This window comes from Neovison vison, chromosome 2 (assembly GCF_020171115.1).
Source record: "Neovison vison isolate M4711 chromosome 2, ASM_NN_V1, whole genome shotgun sequence".
NCBI lineage: Eukaryota > Metazoa > Chordata > Mammalia > Carnivora > Mustelidae > Neogale > Neogale vison.
The window spans coordinates 78,184,850-78,204,299 of NC_058092.1; the positions used below are offsets into that span (position 1 = coordinate 78,184,850).

The 19,450-nt window shown below is 42.7% G+C and overlaps 1 protein-coding gene across 2 annotated transcripts in view; it reads right to left on the reverse strand.

The window, feature by feature from the left end:
• TGFBR3 (transforming growth factor beta receptor 3) overlaps positions 1-19,450 on the reverse strand; it is a 200,053-nt gene that overhangs the window by 12,650 nt on the left and 167,953 nt on the right. The window contains exons 13-16 of one of the 2 annotated variants that reach the window (XM_044238675.1): positions 16,645-16,944; positions 13,683-13,803; positions 4,017-4,058; positions 1,679-1,783 (exon numbers count right to left, since the gene is read on the reverse strand). In XM_044238675.1, the coding sequence (XP_044094610.1) occupies positions 1,679-1,783; positions 4,017-4,058; positions 13,683-13,803; positions 16,645-16,944 (568 nt within the window). Of the gene's footprint in view, positions 1-1,678; positions 1,787-4,016; positions 4,059-13,682; positions 13,804-16,644; positions 16,945-19,450 lie in introns of both variants that reach the window. The other variant, XM_044238674.1, reaches the window with a different exon arrangement.

The window sequence follows — 19,450 nt, forward strand, 5'->3', positions numbered from 1 at the left end:
ACTCTGCAGAACACTTTCTCTTCTGGTGCTTGTATGAGCCATTCCCAAGGAAGAATATTCCTAAACTGATTCACAGACATTTATATATTCTCAGAATCATTACATTTACGATTAAGAGTCTTATTTTTCTCTCTCTCACATGAAACAGACCTCCTCAAATGTCACTGACTAGGAACAAGAGTCTGAGAACTCAAAGCCCCACTATTACACTCTCCTCAACTTTCACTGTGGATTGTGTGACTTCCCCAAGCTAGGCACAAAGGATTTTTCCTCCTGTCATAATCTAAAATGACTCATCTGGAGGATGCGGTATTTGAAGTGAAAATTCTGGTAAGGATTAAGATACATCTTCTCAAAATGCCACAAAATGCCCTTCTGTGCTTCTCCTTCCTTTAAAGCAGTCTTCTTTTCAGCTTGTCTGGTTGAATGGTCCAAGGTAAGGCCAAAGATGAGCGCGTTACTGGTTCAGTGGAAAATTAATGAAATTCTTTTTTTTTTTTTTAAGATTCTATTTATTTGACAGAGAGACACAGCGAGAGAAAATAAGCGGGGTTGTCAGGGAGAGGGGGAAGCAAGCTTCCCACAGAGCAGAGAGCCTGATGCAGGGCTCGATCCCAGGATCCTGGGATCATTGCCTGAGCCGAAGGCAAGCACTTGACTACTGAGACATCAAGGTGCCCCCAAATTAATGAAATTCTAAACAGAAAGGCCATGGCCTCTGATTGATCAATCAAGCACAATTTGCCTGGGTTCACAGTGTAAATAGCAAGGATCCAAGGACATAAAAGCCCAACTAGCTCACTAGACATACCCCCAAATGCATGTCTTTCTTTGCTATATCCATCTGCAAGGAAACTAAGAAAGAAGCAACATAAGGGCAGTCTATTTGTTTTTTCCCCACTGCACTAGACTCCCCTTGCTACGCCTGCCTTCTGTACTGGGGTCAGAATAGGTTCTCTGTTCAGGGCAGGTTTCCAACCTTGGGATTGAGGAGAAGAGGCAAGGGAAGGGGTAGGGGGTGGGGGGACACATCAGAATTTTGGGGAAAGAGGAACACAGCTTGAAAGCAAATGCTTTGTTTCACCATTTTAATTTTTTTTTTGCAATTCATGAAAATTTGTTTTTAAAATTTAAATAACTTCATAGAAGACAGACATGAGAATTTTATGCTTATCAAAGAGGACATGGCATGGGTTTTAAAAGGGTCAAGAAATTCTAGTTGAAGTCATGGAGACTGGGGACTCTGGTGGATAGGGCTCAACTTCTTGGCAAATATGATAATAAAATCTTAGCTTCCTTTCTCATTTCCTGCCCATTCATATGTCTGTACTGAAGTCTTGAGCTTTGAGGGAAGGGTTTATATTTCCAGTATGTCTACATCAATTTTCTTTAATTAAACCCTAACCACAAAATAGCTTTATTAGTAGCTAACCTTCACCAACATCTCAACGGCAATTAGCATAGTTTAAACATTCCTTTTCTAACGGTGCTTAAAGCAAATTATATTTTTGCAAAACCCAACTGATGCCAAAATATGTCCAAGTGCAAACTGTGGGAATGACCTTTCTCTCGCTTGTTATTATTCCATCCACCCACCCATGCAATGAAATACTGAAACGTCTGCTGTGTGGCAGACACAGGGGACGCATGCGGACTAATACTTGACAGTCACACTCACCTGTGTGAGAATAAATGTACCACAAGGCCCCCGTCAGGAGCGCTCCGATCACAAACGCCGCAAACGCAATGCCCATCACGGTGAGGGTGTCCAAACCATGGAAAACTGCTACAAGGAAGGGAAGCCAATACATGCTTTCAGTGAGTCTGTACCAGATGTTGTAACTTTGTATTTGTTTTACAAGCACTGTCAGGGAGGCTGGGCACAGACTAAGAAAAGGAGGCCAAAATGAGAATCCCAACCAAATGCAATGTATCTGAAACTTGCACATTTTTTTTTCTTTCAAAATGATCAGATTTCCAAGAGAGCTGCAGTTTGCAGGTTACATCCTCAATCTGAAGATGCTCTAGAAACTGAAGTGGGCTCCCATTATCAAACTGTGGCACAATGTTTCTTATTCATCAAACACTTGGAACAATGAGACAAGGAAAACACAGAATACATTTCAAATACTCTACAAATACATTTTCATGGACACTTACAGGTATGAGAGATAATAGGAAGATGGGGGGTGGACAAGGAGGAAACGTAAGGTAAGGAAGGATCAACTATTCCTATAGATTCTAATATTTCACTGGTTCCCTCAGATCAAACCCTCCATCTTAAAAATTCTGTATTGAGTCATTTAAAACAACCCACTTTTTAACACTTTCCCAACCGTGATCTTTCTATGAGGGGGACAGAAATACTTCTCGATGTGGAGTGATGTCAATTTTATGGGCAGCAAAACATATAAATAGAACCAATTGTTCCTCCACTTGGCAAAGATGTTTATATTTGAAATTAATTCCAGGCCACAGAAATAGAACATTTCCTTTCCTTTAAGAGAACTACGTTCTGTGAATCACTTATAAGAAGTTAAAATCAGCTTCTAAGAGACGGGGTTTTCAGCAGAATAAAATGTCTAAGGTGTCTATTTTTTTAAATATAAATTTAAGGTATAGGATCTCCCCACTATCTCAAACCCATTTCTATGCTCCTCTTGAGTCGGAAGTGACTCTGGCTGATCGCTATGTAAATTAAATCTCTTTGCCTTTCATCTTACTTCAGCGTAAAAGACCTAGTTATATAGACAAATGTGACACACATACCCGCCCCTGCTCTGAGGAGCCCCGCAATTTGTAAGTGCTCAGGAAAAATATGCCATGCTATTGAAGATTCTGGAATTTTGGAATTTCCAAGTCCTGGTGGCTACTTTTCTAGCCATATGCCCTTTGGTGTGTTAACTTCTGGAACTGGACCTAGCACTACTTCACCTGCTGAAGACAGGGAGTGAACAAAAGGAGTTTGTAAAAGGTTTGGGGACCTGAGGAAGGAATATGAACTGGAAAGAACTCTGGAGGTTAAGATGAACCAAACCATCCACTCAATTTAAGTTAGTCTGTAGGTATGCCTTTTTATGCTTACAGATGCAAAACTGGGGCATGATTGAAAGTTTTTAGTAAAACTCCTCTGAAATTCTAAAAATGGAGATGTCATTTATGAAAATCAGGGTGGGTCACTTCCCTTGTTGTCTCTTTGTAAGTTCATGATACTCTTCTGTGATACTGCTGAACTAAGGCACTTAATTAAAACAGTGTAGTGCTTTGCATAAAGAAACTCGCCAGACTGTTATGTGTATGTGATAAGGTCAGCCATGGAGACTAATCTAGAGAGCTGTAGGGAAGAATTCTCCTCACAAGGCAACAACATCATCTAGAAGAGCTCTGGGTGCAAAGCCAGAAAGCCCAGGTTCTAGTCCTGCCTGAATGCCAGTTATAACCACGGGCAAGTCACCTAAATATTTTTTGGTCAGAATTTCCTTCTGCATAGAGTGACAAAATTGGCCCCGATAAATCCCAATGCACCATTTTATAGTAGTTGGTCTCTTTTCTTTATTTCTTACAAGTCTCCCCTCCTCGCCTTTCCTTACACACGCCCCTTGGACTAGAGATTGTCTCAAAGACACAGCAACTATCTTTCTTTAGCAAGTAACTACTGTCGATGACATGGAAAACACTCCCAGAGATGGAAGTTAATGCTTTTAGATTATAACTGTTAAGTATGCAAATAATGAACTGTCTCCAAAGCTAAGTAAGTTACTACCTTCCCATTAAGGCCACACGTGCCAGTGGGTCAACAAATTCATATTTAAAAGTGGCAGGCAGAAAAAAAAGAAAGAGGATGAAGGAAGGACAGAGGAAAGGAAAAAGTATGAGATTACGAAAAAGGAGGAGACAGGGATTGAGAGCAGAGGTCTTCTTATCAAAACTCAAAGTTTGCCAAATGCTCCATAACCAATTCCTTTTTATAAAAAGCCCAGGAGGCTTCCTTTCGAAATAGATGGATAAAGACTTACGTGGAGAAACTGGACTCGGTTCCTTAATGCTTGGACCTGTTTCTGGAAAAAAAAAAAAAAAAGAAAAAAAAAACACAAAGAAAAACTTGATGTATTCCATAGAGAAACCAAGTTTTAAGCAAAAGTTCATCACAATCTCAGCAAGGACTGACATGTTCCTATTTGTTAATACTCAGTGAAAGTGTTGTCAGTTATCCTCTTTAGATGTCAAAACTTTAACATGGCTACTCAGAAATGTTAAACATTACATTTTGTTAACAATCAATTGTACAGCCTCTCCAATTTGAAGAAAACCTGAAGGCAAACTTAAGGAATTTGAGTCTGACAGCGTGTGTGTGTGTGTGTGTGTATACACCTTTGTATTTATTTACAAGAGGATTCAATACCTTTAAATACCATATTTCTCCAGTATATTCATGATATTTTTCCACTTCCAAAAATCTTTTAATGTGCACAAGTTTTGTGGTGGTGCCTGGGTGGCTCAGTCGGTTAAGCATCCCACTCTTTTTTGGCTCAGGTCATCTCGGGGTTGTGAGATCAGGCTCCATGCTCAGCTCAGCAGAGTCTGCTTGGTTTCTCTCTCTGTCCCCCACCCCTCGCTCACTCAAATAAATAAATAAATAAAATCTTTGAAAAAGTGTACATAAGTTTTGTAAAAGTATCCTTATTCTTCTTTCCTTAATGCCATTACCCTATAGTTTAGCTCTTTTTAAAAAAAAAATAAGAACTTATTTATTTGAGTGAGGGACAGAGTGCACACATGCATTGGGGGAAGGGCTGAGGGGATGGGAAAGGGACAAGCAGACTCCCTGCCTAGTGGAGCTTGATGGGCAATCTTGGGATCATGACCTGAGCCAAAACCAAGAGCTGGGTGCAACTGAGCTACCCAGGTGCCCCTCAGCCTCTTTTCATCAAACATCTACATTATTATAGAGCTTCCCTAACTGGTCTCCTTGTTTCCACCCACTGCCCCTGCTCCTGCCCTAAATATTTCCTCCTCCATATTTTCCCTCAGAGTGAATTTTCCAGAGCTCAGAGTTGATTATGTTATTGTCCTGATTAAACTGCTCCATGACTTCCTGTACTCATAGGGGAAAAAAATCCAAACTCCAGTCTGGTACACAGAAGTTCTGCTTTCCTTCTCTACCAGCATATCGCTAGCCTCCTTACCTAAGGGCCCTTCACCCACACTGGGCTCCTATACTTATTTAAGCTTCCCAAATTCTCCATGCTGCTTTAGGTCGTCACACTTTGCAAGCCATCCCCTGAAATACCCTCCTCCCCCAGACCTGCTTATTGGTATTTTCACTGGGAGGCCTTCTCTGACTCTCTCAGTGCTACAACCTCCACCTCAGCAGGGCCGGTCTCTACCCCTGTGGCTTACTCCACCCCTCGGTTGTCCTACACAAAACTCCGTAACATCCTAATTCTCTAGATTCTTCTCTGCCCTGAGGGCAGGGTATAGTTCTTACTCATCTGGACATCGCAGGGCTCAGCCTAGCAAGGAATAGGCCTGCCAGAAATGTTCCGTGAAGGATGACTAGAATGTGGATGTACTTCTTGACAATGGAGACAACAGAGGGAGCTGGGAATAAGGCTATACAACAGTGCTTGTATACTCTGACACTTTCTATAATGCTTCTGCGTTCAAATCTCATTAGAGGTTCACACTAGCCTGTGAGAGAGGCAGAAAAAGAATTCTTATCACTATTTTACAAATGAGCATCCTGAGACTCTGCTATCATGTGACTTGCCCAAGGTCACAGCTGGAAAGCATCAGTGCAGGGGCTGAGCCCAAATTCCCGATTCTGCTTCGTAGGCTACATGACTGGGGAGTGTCACTCTGTCCTTAGCAGGGGAGCACTGATTAAGAAGCTTCTCGTGACTCACGGTGAGAACAGCACAGACCAGGGGATGGTGTATCATGGCCCAATACTTATTTTTGCATGCCTTATGAATTAAGAGTACATCCTGTATTTCTAAGTGACTGGAAAAAAAATATTAAAGAATAATATTTTATGACATACGAAAGGTATGTGAAAGTCAGACCTATTCCATAAATCAAGTTTTCTTTGAACATAACTATGTGCATCATTTGTATACTGTCCACGCCCGCAATGCTATAGGAGCAGCAGGGGTCATCAGGGCACAGCCTGTGTGAGAGACAGACCCGAAACACTCCCCAGCTGGCCCTTCCCAGAAAAAGGGTGCTGTGTCCTGGGACAGACTCTGACCCTGCCCTTTAGAGCGGCAAGTGATGAGTGTTCTGCACCACCTTCATTTTCACTCAGTGAGAAGGAACACATACCTTGTGTAAGAATCCACAGTGGAGCAAAAGACAATGTGAAAAACTGACCAAAACAGCAGCGTTTGAGCTCATGTTTACAAAAATAAAGAAGCTACGTAGGATTGTAAATTCTCGGGATTAACCACCTCAGCTGGGCTTCCTACATTCCTGCAGCCTGGGGTGACTGGGTCCAGCTCTAGGGGAAGCGAAGGCACCACAATGGAATGATGCCCCCCAGAGTTGTGCAATGTGCTGGTGCCAGGGTGAGGATATGTTCAGGTTTTAAAGAGAACTACTAAAATTAAAATAACTGTGAAAGCTTTTAAGGAAAACTTTTTTTTTAAAGAAAATATAATTCAGGATGCAGAGTAATTACCAACTACAAAGTAACACAAGAGACTGTCTCCTAGGAGTCTCATCCCATCAGCCTACTGGCAGAGATAAAATAATGAAGGTGATGCCTTCCATTTACACATGTGTGTAGTGTTTTACAACTGACACAAAGCCTTCTCTTAGATTTTCTCATTTTAACCTCCCAAGAATCCTATGAAGTAGGGGTATCTCACCACAAAACTCTACTTCCAAGAAGCAGTGGTTGGATTCACTGAACTAAGTCCACAGGCATTTAAAGGTCTCTATAGTCTTCATCATATGAGAAATATACACACTTCTGGGAAGCGTTCCATCCAGTCAATCGCCCATGGCTGAACTCTGTCGCTCAGAATCCCTAAGTGGTTTTAAATAATGACTCTCCCCTGAGGAGACCTCACATGTGAGAATGTGGGTTTTAGAGCAAGGCCTGTGTGATGGATGGCATTGTTTTAAAATTCTTAATGGATTTAGGCTATGATCTAATCCCTCTCCCCCACCCCAAATAGGGGCCTTCTCTCAGAGCTAAATAGAAACAGTTGTTGCTTATTTCCCCTGGGTGAAGTTTCTCCATAAACAATAACAAGTACAAGCTGCAGCACTGAGGTTATAGGATTTTATCCTTTTTTTTGTTCCAAAAATCCCCAATAACCCCTGTGTATGACTAGGGAGTCTGATCTCTACCGGAACCCTAAAACAGAGTTGGCGTGCTGAAAGGAAAACAGGGGAACACAGCAATATTTACTTTTGGTTTAAGGGTACAATTGTAAGAAAGGAACCCTTGCTATTGCTGTAAAGATAATGTTAACAATAGAGATTTATTTGCAGGAAGAACAAACTATAATCAACATTCTGAATTAAGGATCTTCATTTACTCTGGAGCAAAATTCTGTCTGCCTCTAGAACCAAATTTCCCTCCTCAGATGGCTGGGCATGGTTTTCATAAATGGGATATTTGGGGGGTTATGCATGAGTAATGGACCACAGCTTTTAGCCTCCAGCTTTCAATTCAGTTCTCCTAAACATGGTAGACCGAGCAGGCCCCCAGGGAAACAAGGTGTTTACTCAGTACCCACCTCTATTGGTGTTTGGCAAAGAGGGAGAGAGAGGGAGATCAAGAGGCTAGAGACTCAGGAGGCCTCGGTGCAGATCTCTTTTAACATACAGTTTTTACTAACTTCATTGTAATCAAACCCCTTCTCTGGGTTCTTTCAATATTTATGGCATTCATTCTAATTGTCTGGTCACTCCTCTATACCCTTTCACTTGATTGGTAGTGCTTACCTAGGGTGATTTTTGACCCCTGGCCCTCCACCAGGACATTTGGAAATGTCTGAAGACATTTTGGGTAGTGGAGGGGTTTGCTATAGGCACCTAGTGAGTAGAAGCCAAGGATGCTATTCCAAAATCCTACAACGCACAGGACGGCCCTCTACAATAGTTACCCAGCTCAAAAGCATCAATAGAGTCAAGGTTGTGAATCTCTGCATGACACTGTGAAGGCCTTACAGACAGGGCAATGTGTTTACCATATGCCTAGCCTATGGTAGGTACCAATAAACATTTTTTGGAATAACCATAATTGTCATGTGTATCCCAATACTGCGTACATCTCCCCAAAACCAATCTTCATGCTGCTTTCAGGGTAGTCTTCCTAAATGATCTGATCATTGGTTCCCTACCCAAGAGTTTTTTTTTCTTTTTTAAGATTTTTTTTCCTTCTAAGTAATCTCCATACCTAACATGGACTTTGAACCCACAACCCCAAGATCAAGAGTTACATGCTCCCCCAAATGACCCGGCGAGGAGCCCCAATCTCTTAGTGTTTCTTAACTTTCAGAGGTGCCATACTGGAATATTTATGGATGAGATGACATGTCTGGATTTCCTTCAAAACAATACAGGGACAGAAAGTGAGAAAACAAGTCTAGCCATAAATGGGTAGTTGTTGAAACCAAGAGAAGGATTCATGGGATTCATCCTACAATTCTATTCTATTTTTGTACATATTTGATATATATATATTCCAAAGTAAAAAGTCCCTACGGTATCCCTCTCCCTTAGGTAAAGACTTAACGACTTAGTTTGTCCATTAAGCATTTCTACCACCTTTTTACTTAGCTTCTCCTCATCTCTACCTCAGCCTGAGGACAAAACCTGGCTGGGTGCATTAGAATATTTTTGTTCTGGAAAAATCAAATGTGTTCCAAAAAGTAACGCCTCTCTTGGATTAACTTCCAATTGACGTTCACAACTTTCCCTTTCATTCCCCTTCCACCCCCACTGCCCCCAAAAAACCTAGCTTGGCTGAGAGGTTAAGAGGAAGGAAAGGAAATTAATATTTACTGAGTGCCCATGATATGCCAGATGCTGTCCTGAGCACACTTATTTTTAAAAAGTTATGTAGTGGAAATTCAGTATTTTGGACATTTAACTTGCTAAGAATTACATGCCATATGTAAATCATGGCATATTTGGGGATGATTTTTATTGTCCTTTCTCACTCTTTTTTTTTAATATGTGCCCTGAATTTCAGAAAAATGATCACTCTTCCCTTTCACCATTCTCAAAAAACTATCACTGACGTGGTATAGTCGTTTTTATTGTGTAAGCCCTAGTGTTCTCAAAGGCCACAAAACTGCTCACAGCATCCAAAGCAAACAGCACTAACATGCCTATACTTCAAACTATTTCAGAAAATATGGTAGGATGGCACTACCTCAACTATTTTAATTGTTTTGCCATAAACCATAATACACATAAAGTATGCGTGTTTTCTGGGCTTTTTTTGTGAGTTACAATTCAAAGTCACAGAACTTCTAAATTTTAATACTCCCTTAAACAGCTTACATTTTCCCCAACATCTTACCCTTTGGAGAACAGACATGTTTCCTAAAAGTCTTCATCTTCTTTTCAGTTCATAATCAATTAGAGTATTTGGGTGTGAACTTGAATGCCAATGCGGTATGTATGGCATGAACAGGAGGAGGCGGTGGGAAAAGGGTGTGGAGAGATGCCTATGTTGCTGGCAGTTTATTAAAAACTAGAATCAACCTCCACCTAGCACAAGGCAAAGGGTTTAGGAAGGCCCAAACTAGAGTCAGACTGCCTGGATTTGAACCCCAGATCCACCATTTATTTATATGTGGTGTGACCTTGGTCAAGTTACTTAATCTTGCTTTATACTTGGCTCACAGAAGGGCTATGAGGATTCAATATGAGTATCCCCACAAAGGATTTAGCACAGGGCTTTGTACTACGTAAATGCTCAATAAATGTTAGATAATCACGGTTGTCATCTCTATGACTATCATCACCACCAGCACCACCATGTTGGAAGTTTTAGCAGCAAAGGAATTTAACCCAGTGCTGGTTCCCAAAGGACTGAGACGGCGGATATGTGCTGCAGAAGCACAGGCAAGTTCCATTAAAAATGGTGGCCCAGAGGAGGGACCCAGAATTAGTTAGTCTTGAGAGCCTATTCTCTCTGTCCACAGAAGGAAGAAACACCACCTGAAACGTGTCCATGCCATTGGCTTTGGGAGCTACAGAGCAGCTCTCTGCTTGGCTACGAAGTTGATACCCAGAGACTTCAGCTGCTGTTGCCCCAGAAAACCCAAGTGTTAAAAAATTAAGCTGGAGTAAATGACCATGTAGACCTGGAACTTTGGCACAGCCTTTAAAGAGTATCAGTGTGGGGACGCCTGGGTGGCGCAGTTGGTTGGACGACTGCCTTCGGCTCAGGGCGTGATCCTGGAGTCCCAGGATCGAGTCCCACATCAGGCTCCCAGCTCCATGGGGAGTCTGCTTTGCTCTCTGACCTTCTCCTCGCTCATGCTCTCTCTCACTGTCTCTCTCTCTCAAATAAATAAATAAAATCTTTAAAAAAAAAAAAAAAAAAAAAAGAGTATCAGTGTGGTTCAAAGGACAGTGAAACATCCCACTGCTTGGGCAATTTTTACCCCCAAAATTCATTCTGGTAAGAGATACTTCTGGAGATACTATGGAGTCTGTGGCTTACAAAAGTAACACAAAGCTGGCAGGAAAAACATTCATGACCCTGTTACTATTCAAATCAACTAACGTTATTGGGCAAACGGTCACATTCCCATTTCAACTGACTATTCCAGTTCACGGAGAGGCAGAGGAAAAGCACAGACTCCAACGGCCTGCATCCTGGAGAAATGATTTCAGAGTCAAAAGAAAATAAATAAAGAAGGTGGGAAGAGTCACTCACAGAGCTGAAAACTGCCAGAAAACTGACCCCACTCAGTGCAGTTAGAAAGCACATTTGCACACAGCCCCTGGGAAGCTGGCCCATCTGCTAACCTTCATTTGTTTAACAAACCTAAGCAATGAACTTTCTTCACAACACGCTTCTCAGCTAAAATCTACTCTCCATTAGCAAATCTCGTGAAACTGCTTTGATATTTGGTAAAATTTCCTCCTGAACTTCAATATATATATATATAAAAAAAAAAGCCACTGAACTTTCAGGATAATTACACTAAGCTTAAATAAAAGTAATTACCTAATTTACAGGAGGAATTACTTAGAAAAATACCACCAAACTTAAAAGAAGCATGCATGAATTACTAGAAGTTATACTACTACAATATTAATGCCCAATTATTGTCGGGCATAGAAAAAAATGCAAGCTGCTGCCATCAATTACCCACAGAACTACATCTCTGGAACCAGGTAAGAATAACAGATGGGAATAAAAGGTAGTGATTGTTATTAGTACAAAGTGCAGCCAGCTGTTGCTCAAATGTGATATACTTTGTAATCCAATTAATTCACTTATTTCCCTCCCCTGGACCCAATAAACAGGGAACTCTTTGGGCAATAAATTCAAAAAACAATTTCTTTCTTTCCTTCTTCCTTTCCTTTACTCCTTCCCTTCCTCCCTCCCTCCCTTCCTTCCTTCCTTCCTTTGAAGTAGGCTCCATGGAGCCCAATGCAGGGCTTGAACCAGCTGAGCCACCCAGATGCCCCTGGGCAATCCATTTAAAGAAGGACTGTGGCTGGTACACTGTTTCAAATGGCTGAAAACCAACCAGTCAAAGCAAAACAAACAGCAACAACAAAAAGTGTTGCTGAGGAGCAAATAAACATCTAGTATGCACATTTCACACCCACTTCAGGATGGCTGGGAAATGTATCAAAAACTATTTTGCTTCTTCAAACAGTAGCTGTGTTACAGCTGAAAGGGTCTCAAGAAGCCATCTGGTCTAAACCCTTCCTTTTCCAGATAAAGAAAATCAAAGTCAAGGACATAAGGAGAGATCTCCAAAGTCCCATAGCCAGTTAGCAGGGAAAGTTAAGAGCTGTGCCCCAGTCTCCTAACTCTAAGCCACACCCGCCCCGTGATCCTCTCTTGCCCTTCCAAAGTGAGCATGCCCCTAGGAAGAGGGCAGATGCCATCACCAGATATGTCAGGAAGAATGGCTCTACTATTTGCATAAAGGTCACGCCACCAAAGAATAAAGTAGACAGACAGCATCCACGTGCCTCTGTTCTACTATTAGGTACTGTGTGCCTCTTCTCTCATCTCTTAGCCCCTGCTACCTTGCCAAATCCAACAGTGATTAGATCAGAAAGGCCATCCCAGGGCTGCCTCCAGGCCTAGACCTGGTCAGCTCCACCCAGCAGGACTCTCAGCCAGTGCTCACCAACCAGAGACAGGATGCTGGGTGGCTTTTATCAAGGCTCCAGGGCCATGCTCCTCCTCGCCCCTCAGGGTGGTGGAAGGAGGCCTGGAGACGAAGCCCTGAAATGTCTAATCCCAGAGGCTAGGAACCCACTTTTACTCTCCCAGACTTCTCTTCGTTTGGCACCCTTTGGCAATGTTTCTAAGATAGTTGCAGGTTGTTTTCAGACAGTGACAGACGTAGCTGCCCAGACAGCCCAAATGTGCATTTGCCCCCACCCCCATCAGATGTTGCCAACTGCCTGCTGTGTTCTTGCCCATCCGTGCCCTTCAGCCAGGATGTCCATCCCCATCAGGTGCCCTCCATGGTCCAGAGGGCCTCAGGTCCATTCCTAACACCCTCATGGAGCCTGACTCTGCTTCTCTATTGATTCGGCTGATGTGGCCTACACCGGGTCTGGCTTTGCCTGGCCTAACCACCTGAAGCCAGACCTCCGAGGACACATCCTTCCTTTCCTCCTACAAGAAAGTGCAGACTGCCGAATGCTCCTGTGTGTGTTTGTGTGTGTGTAGGAGGAGACACCTTTCGCTTCAAGAACAAATGTGACTGTGTACAATTCGGAAACCTGAATTAAAAAATGCATTTGGACAGTGACTCTCAACCTTCCTTCTGCTCTGACCTAAGATGGATGGTATTCACATACACAACACCCTCCCCGACCAAAGGCATCTGCGATTGGGATGCCCTGGGACTGCTTGTACTCAGCACAAACACTGCCAGGAGATCATGAAAGATGGGCTGTGGGCTGTTCAATCCTGGTATGTGAGGAACTCAGAGCTTTTCTTGCATACTTGAGGAATATATCTGAATGGCAAGGGAGAATGACATTGGGATAGGGACAACTTTGACTCTGATCTAATATTTAAAGAGGAAATCGCTGGCAAACCTATCATTAATAACTTAGCCATATGGCAGAACAACTAAATAAAAGGCTCCTTTGGTAAAAACCCTTTTCTAAAGTTACTAATTGGCCCTTAAGGGTTTTATTTATTTATTTATTTATTTATTTATTTTAGAGAGAGCACATGAGCAGGGGGAGGGGCAGAAGGCGAGGGAGAAGCAGGCTCCCCACTGAGCAGGCAGCCCTACTCAGGACTTGATCCCATGACATTGAGATCATGACCTGAGCTGAAGTCAGATGCTTAACCAACTGAGCCACGTAGGAGCCCAGCCTTTAATGTCTCTTTTGAATACAACTGGATTTTGATTTACTGTGCTTTGATTTTTAATATTGGAACTTCTTAAAATGAGCAGCCCTCAGGCCCCTCATCTCTGACTGAGCCTCCCAAAACGCACCTTTAGCCTCTACTTGCTGGTGGATCACAGCGAGGGGCTTGGTGAATGTCTTCTTATTCTGCATCATGGCCCAGATCATTGAGGCGTCCAGTGAGGTGCAGGCTTCGTCTGGGGGCACACACTGCAGAGAAAGCAGAGCAAAGAGGGTCAGGGGTCACTCTGAGGAGCCCTGCACCAGCCCAGCCTGCACAGTTGTCCTGTGCCCCTTATCAGACAGTTCCCAGCTGTTTACCACAAAAAAACAGGAGATCTGGGGGTTTTCCAAAGAACCATAAATAATCCGGGAGACGAGTGGCAGACCCCGCAGATACAGTCTCAGCTGCACTTGGAAGATTCAAATATCACTGGATGGCTTATAAACACTGCCTTTCTTCCCCATCTTCCCACAAAACAACTAGAGGTTTTAGTGTTATTTAGTCTGAAAAGTAAAGAAACTATATGATGAGTGTTGGCCCCTCACCAAGCCGGCTTCACAAAAATGGTTCCTGTTTGTGATTTGTGCTTGTGGGAAACGTCACGTGCTGCATTACGAAAGTGACAGATTCTACATGTCTTGTCCAAAAAGATAATCATGGTGTCTAGTTTGTTTGATTTTTTAAATCCTAGTATCGGCTCATCGAAAATGAAGCTTTTCCGGGGTCGTCAGCTATAGGGTTCCAAACTGGAGCCCTGCGGACCCGTACCCAGGTGTGGGGACCATGAGATCAACTACTTCCAGTTATTTTCAGGCCTCCAAATTAGAATTAGCATGCCCAGCCTTGTTTACCTGTTTTTAAAAAGTGGTCACACTCCAGTCCCTTTTTCTTTCAAATAACTTTAGTTCCTTGTCTACGCTCATCAGTAGGTGAAACTCAAGACATCTACCTGCTTTTGTTGTGAAGAAAACAGATCTATCCTTTAAAGAACCTAGAGCAAGCCATCTCCCAAAACCAGTAAATTTCTAATCACAAAAGAGCACCGTGTTTTGACTTTATTGTCACTTTTGCTCAGAGCAACATACTGTAGGAAGACAACCCCTCTCTCTCCCTCAAAACCCAGGGAAAGGTTTTAACACACAAGCCTCTTGCACCTGGAAACAACAGAAAGGCCTCATTATTGCAAAGATTTGCATTTTAGGAAAAGCCTTCTTACTGTGCCGTTAGTTCTTCGGTTAAGTAAGGGCTAAACGAGTGTACGTCCAACTCACTGCTCAACCCTGGACAAGATACCCAACTCCGGCCTTCGTTTCCTCAGCTAAGGGCAGGATCGGACTCAACGATCATTGAGAACTCCTCCTGGAAAGATTCTTTGGCTCTATCATCTGAGAAGTCACTAGAGCTGTGGAGATATTAACCACGAGCAGTAAACACGAAGACAATGGTAAGAGCTTATCGGAAGCCACTGCTTTATCAACGGCGGACTGTTGTCACACCTACTACCTCCCTCGCTACTCTGCCCTCTAGAGGAGTCAGGCCCTCGTAATTCACTCTTACAGGTGAGGCCATGCAGACTCGCAGACAGAGGTCAGGGGACTTGCTTCAAGTTCTGTTAGTAAGCAGCAGCCATCCTTCTCAGTCCCCATGCTCTTTCTAGTGTAAGTTGGGACTTTAGGGTCCCATCCCATGTCATCCACTGAGACTTGGAGCTCTCTACAGACTGTTGTGGAAGGAAACACTAGGGTTAATTTTTACACACTAACATGCTACAGGTGGTGCCAGGCCAGGCTCAGAGAGAGGTAACAACCAAGCCACCATGAAGACTCCTAGAGTAACTGCCAGGCCTCCCCTCCTAAATCCCTCACTCCTTAAAGTCATCCTCCAGCTGCAGGGAGCAGCTGTGTCTCCCAGCCAAGCATTCAGTGACCCTGTCACAGTCCACTGATGGCCACTGGAAGGCGAAGGCTACAGCATCCATATTGCCAAAAGCAACCTAAAGAACATGGTCTGAATCATCTTACACATTCATGCTCCCAAATGATATTGACCAGATTTGCAACATTTTCATACCCAGTATAAATTTTTCTTTGGTGTTGTCAGAGAAATGGATGCCCAGGGGAATGTAACAGTGTAAAGCATTCAGATTAGTGGCTATCTAGCCCCAATAATGTAATTATTCCTCCTCCCTCTGTCCCCCTATCGTACAACCTACATATTAAGAGAGAATTCCATACATACATTTGTTGATACCGCTCAATCATCAGTTTTAGACACTGATGGATATGTGACTACAAAAGTCTTATAAGTCAGCTGATACTGTGTGAGATAATTGCAAAAAAAATGCATGTATGGAATTATAAATAATAATGGCAGATCACAGACACAAAACTATGGCAGAAGACACCTTTCTCACACCAGGCCCAACTAATGAGGTATCGTCATTAACCTTGCAGACTCTCCCCTACACAGTCACTCCAGTGAGGTCAAAGTGTTCTGATTAGTGTTGTGGCAACAGAATGTTTAATATGGGGAGGGATAGGAGGCAAACACGATGAGCCAATACGAAGCTGAGAAAAATTAAAATGTTTGTTAGTTTCCATTAGAAGTCCTCCTGAGACAAGTCAACCTTATAATTCACACAGAGAAGGTCAAAAAACAATTGCAATACAGGTCTCAGTGGGACCTGGGAAAATTAATCCTCACACTGAACTTGTCCTTTTGGATCTCTGTGCTTCTGGCACTGCACACTATCCGAACTGCAAAGATAAAGCCAGACCTCTCCCTCATGGAAAATAGCCTTGATTTATCATTTTTAAGATACTACTAAGTAGCATGCACGGAAAAAAAAAGTCATACTGTCGGGATTTATTCTCTAAGACTCCATAAAACTCCTGGTTCCCTGCTAACAAACATTTTATTACTTCGGTTGGGCAGTTCCCAAACCAAAAACCTCAACCTGCAATAACTCGTGATTAAACTTCTCCGGCAGATCACTGCCTCACCTAAAAATGTCAAAATAACATAGAGATGGATGAAGGCCCACTCACCTTAGGTAACTTCTGGGGGTCCTTTTCCTTCTTGGTGCACAACGTGAGCTCACATTGTAGAAAGAGCAGGGAGGTGTTGAAAATGGACTTAAAAACAAAGCTGAACCGCTTCTTGTCCACCTCAGCTTGCGGGACTGGAAAGTGCACCCTCTTGGGATTGTAGAATTTCACAGATTCATCTTTTGGACAAATGTTTTCAATGATGGTGTAATCGGACATCCTATCAGGGTTTGAATATGGAGAGATAAAGCATGTCTGGATGGCAAATCCCAATTCTTGGTCAGCCTTAGTGACAGACACCTACAAAACAACAGAAAAACCAATCAGAACCAAGCAGGCCTGTTACTTCCACTTTAGGCTACATGGTGCTTCTGAGGAGGGACATGGCTTGATGTTCATGACATCCGTATCTCATCTCCTTTCTAATTACAAAAGTAACATATACTCATTGAAAAAAGATGTCTCCCATCTAGACTTGGCATGGATAACAGTGAATTATTTAGTTCAAATGCTAGGTCTGGAAGAGTCTAATACAATATGAATGAAGTCTCTTCAACCTTCCATAAGTCCTCTGGGAGATAAAAACAAAAGCATGGCGTGCACCTAAAGTGGATTTTCCAAAATAAACAAAACACCAACAGGCGAAGCCCCAAATGTCATAATACCAGGTCATGTCTCAATGGTGTACCACCTGTAAAGCAATATATTTTTCAGAACTACTCACAAAATAAAGTAAAGAGGCAGAATCTATTTAACCCAGGCAGAGAGGACTGAACTTCTAAACTGCCATGAGCCAGAACGAGCCTACAACACTGCAGCAAACCTACAGATTCCTCTCAAGTCTGGCTTCATAGTGAGCAGGCAGAGCGGCCTCTGGGGTTTGGTGTCAGGAACCGTTGCAATCTGGTGGCGATCACAAGCCTGGCAAAGTGACCTAGCGGCTCACAGGTCCAAACCAGGCCTTGCCAAGTACTCTCCCTTCACTCTTTAAGCCCAAGGGTATTTTAAGGGAAATCTAATCTGGAAATGTTTCCAACTCATTATACTTCCCTCTTACAAAACATTTGTATGGGCTATGTCCAAACCTTGTTAAGGTTCTTTTCTTTAGAAACAGGAAGTGGTGTTTGGCCAAGTATAAACAGAATTCAAACCTCAACTATCCTGAGCTCAGCTAAAATCCCCAGGCCAGAGTGGATTCTCCATTTGGTGACACACGGATCGCTGCATGAACTGCCTTTCCCCACATGCCTCATTCCTTGACTAAACTTAGGATCAAAATAAACTTAAACACTTTAGAAATAAAGTCAGTCCTTAACCATAAGCCAATAGCCCCAGAATCCTTTCAAAAGGCGTGGAGATATAAACACACTTTCCATTCTGAGAACCCAGGGGAATCCCCTGACATCGCATGGGGCTCTGAGGACACAGCACTATTTTGAAAGATGCCTCTGTGGTTAACTACAAGACACTCAGCAACGAAGATGATTGTTACCATATCACTTTGTGGTGCCTTAGAGCTCAAACCATCTGAATAATCTGGTGAGATAAATGGTTTCATCTCCTTTTGATAAATGGAGGAAAAAATGAACATACAGGATCGACGACGTGTTCAAAATTCTACCGTGGAAACACTGGATAAAACCAAGCCTTAAACCCAGGTCTTCTGACCTCTCGCCCATTTTCTCTTTACCATTTCACTGTAGCCACAGTGTCAAGTCAACTAAACGTACGATGTGGCCTTGGGAGAACACCTGGTGAGAAATCTTGCTAGCAAGTAGTGTTTGGGAGTCTGTAAATATTCACACATCATTATTTTGCCAATATTTCTGAAAAATAAGATATTTTATCTGGAAACGATGGCAAATTACATATACTGTATTACTAAAAAGTGCCCTTTAACAAGAACTCATAACCCACAAAGCAAACATGCAGGCAGAGTAAGAAATGTAAATCTTTTCTTGAATTTCAAAGAAAGTATATTCTGGTAGGAACTCTAGGGTATCCCAAAAAGTTGTTTTAGAGGAAAAAATAGCATCAGCAAGTCTTTCACTGTAAAATGGCCTGCTGGGGGGGGGGGGAGGAGTGGGCACAGTCAGTTAAGAGGCTACCTCTTGGTTTCAGCTCAGGTCATGATCTCAGGGTGGTGAGATTGAACCCCGCACCGGACTCTGCACTGAGTGTGGAGCTTGCTTGGATTCCCTTCTCTCGTCCTCTACCCCTCCCCCACTCCGATAAACAGATAAATCTTGTAAAAAATAAAATGGTCTGAAAATGAGTACTAGAAGAACTACAGGTCTCAGAGGGAGAAGGGCTCCAGGAAATTGTGTGGCTCATGTGCTGTGAATTGTGAGCCTCAGTTTCCTCCCATACAGAAGAAGAGCACCAATACCTATGAGAAAGGTAGATCTAGATCAGTTATTGTAAGGATCTGTAAAGTCACAGTGACACAAACAACACAGTTCCCAGCTAGTCAATACATGACAGCTCTAACTAGCAGTACTATTCTAGATTTGAATTTAAGGGGTTACCAACAGTTCTTTTTAATTCCCCAAGACAAATGAACTAACAGAAAAGCTGCCATTGTGTGACCAACCATCACCTAGAGATGACCAAAGACCAGGTGGCAAAATCGATGATGTCTTGGATTAAAGGAAAGGATATGGTCTAGAAGGAACATGATTCTGGGGGTGTGCTAGGATGGCTGGGACAAGAAACTTGGAAATAGTTCTTTAGACCAAGCCAATAATTCGGTGAGTTTTACCTACCTTAAATTAAAACATTTTCCTACCAGCATTAGACTCCAAAC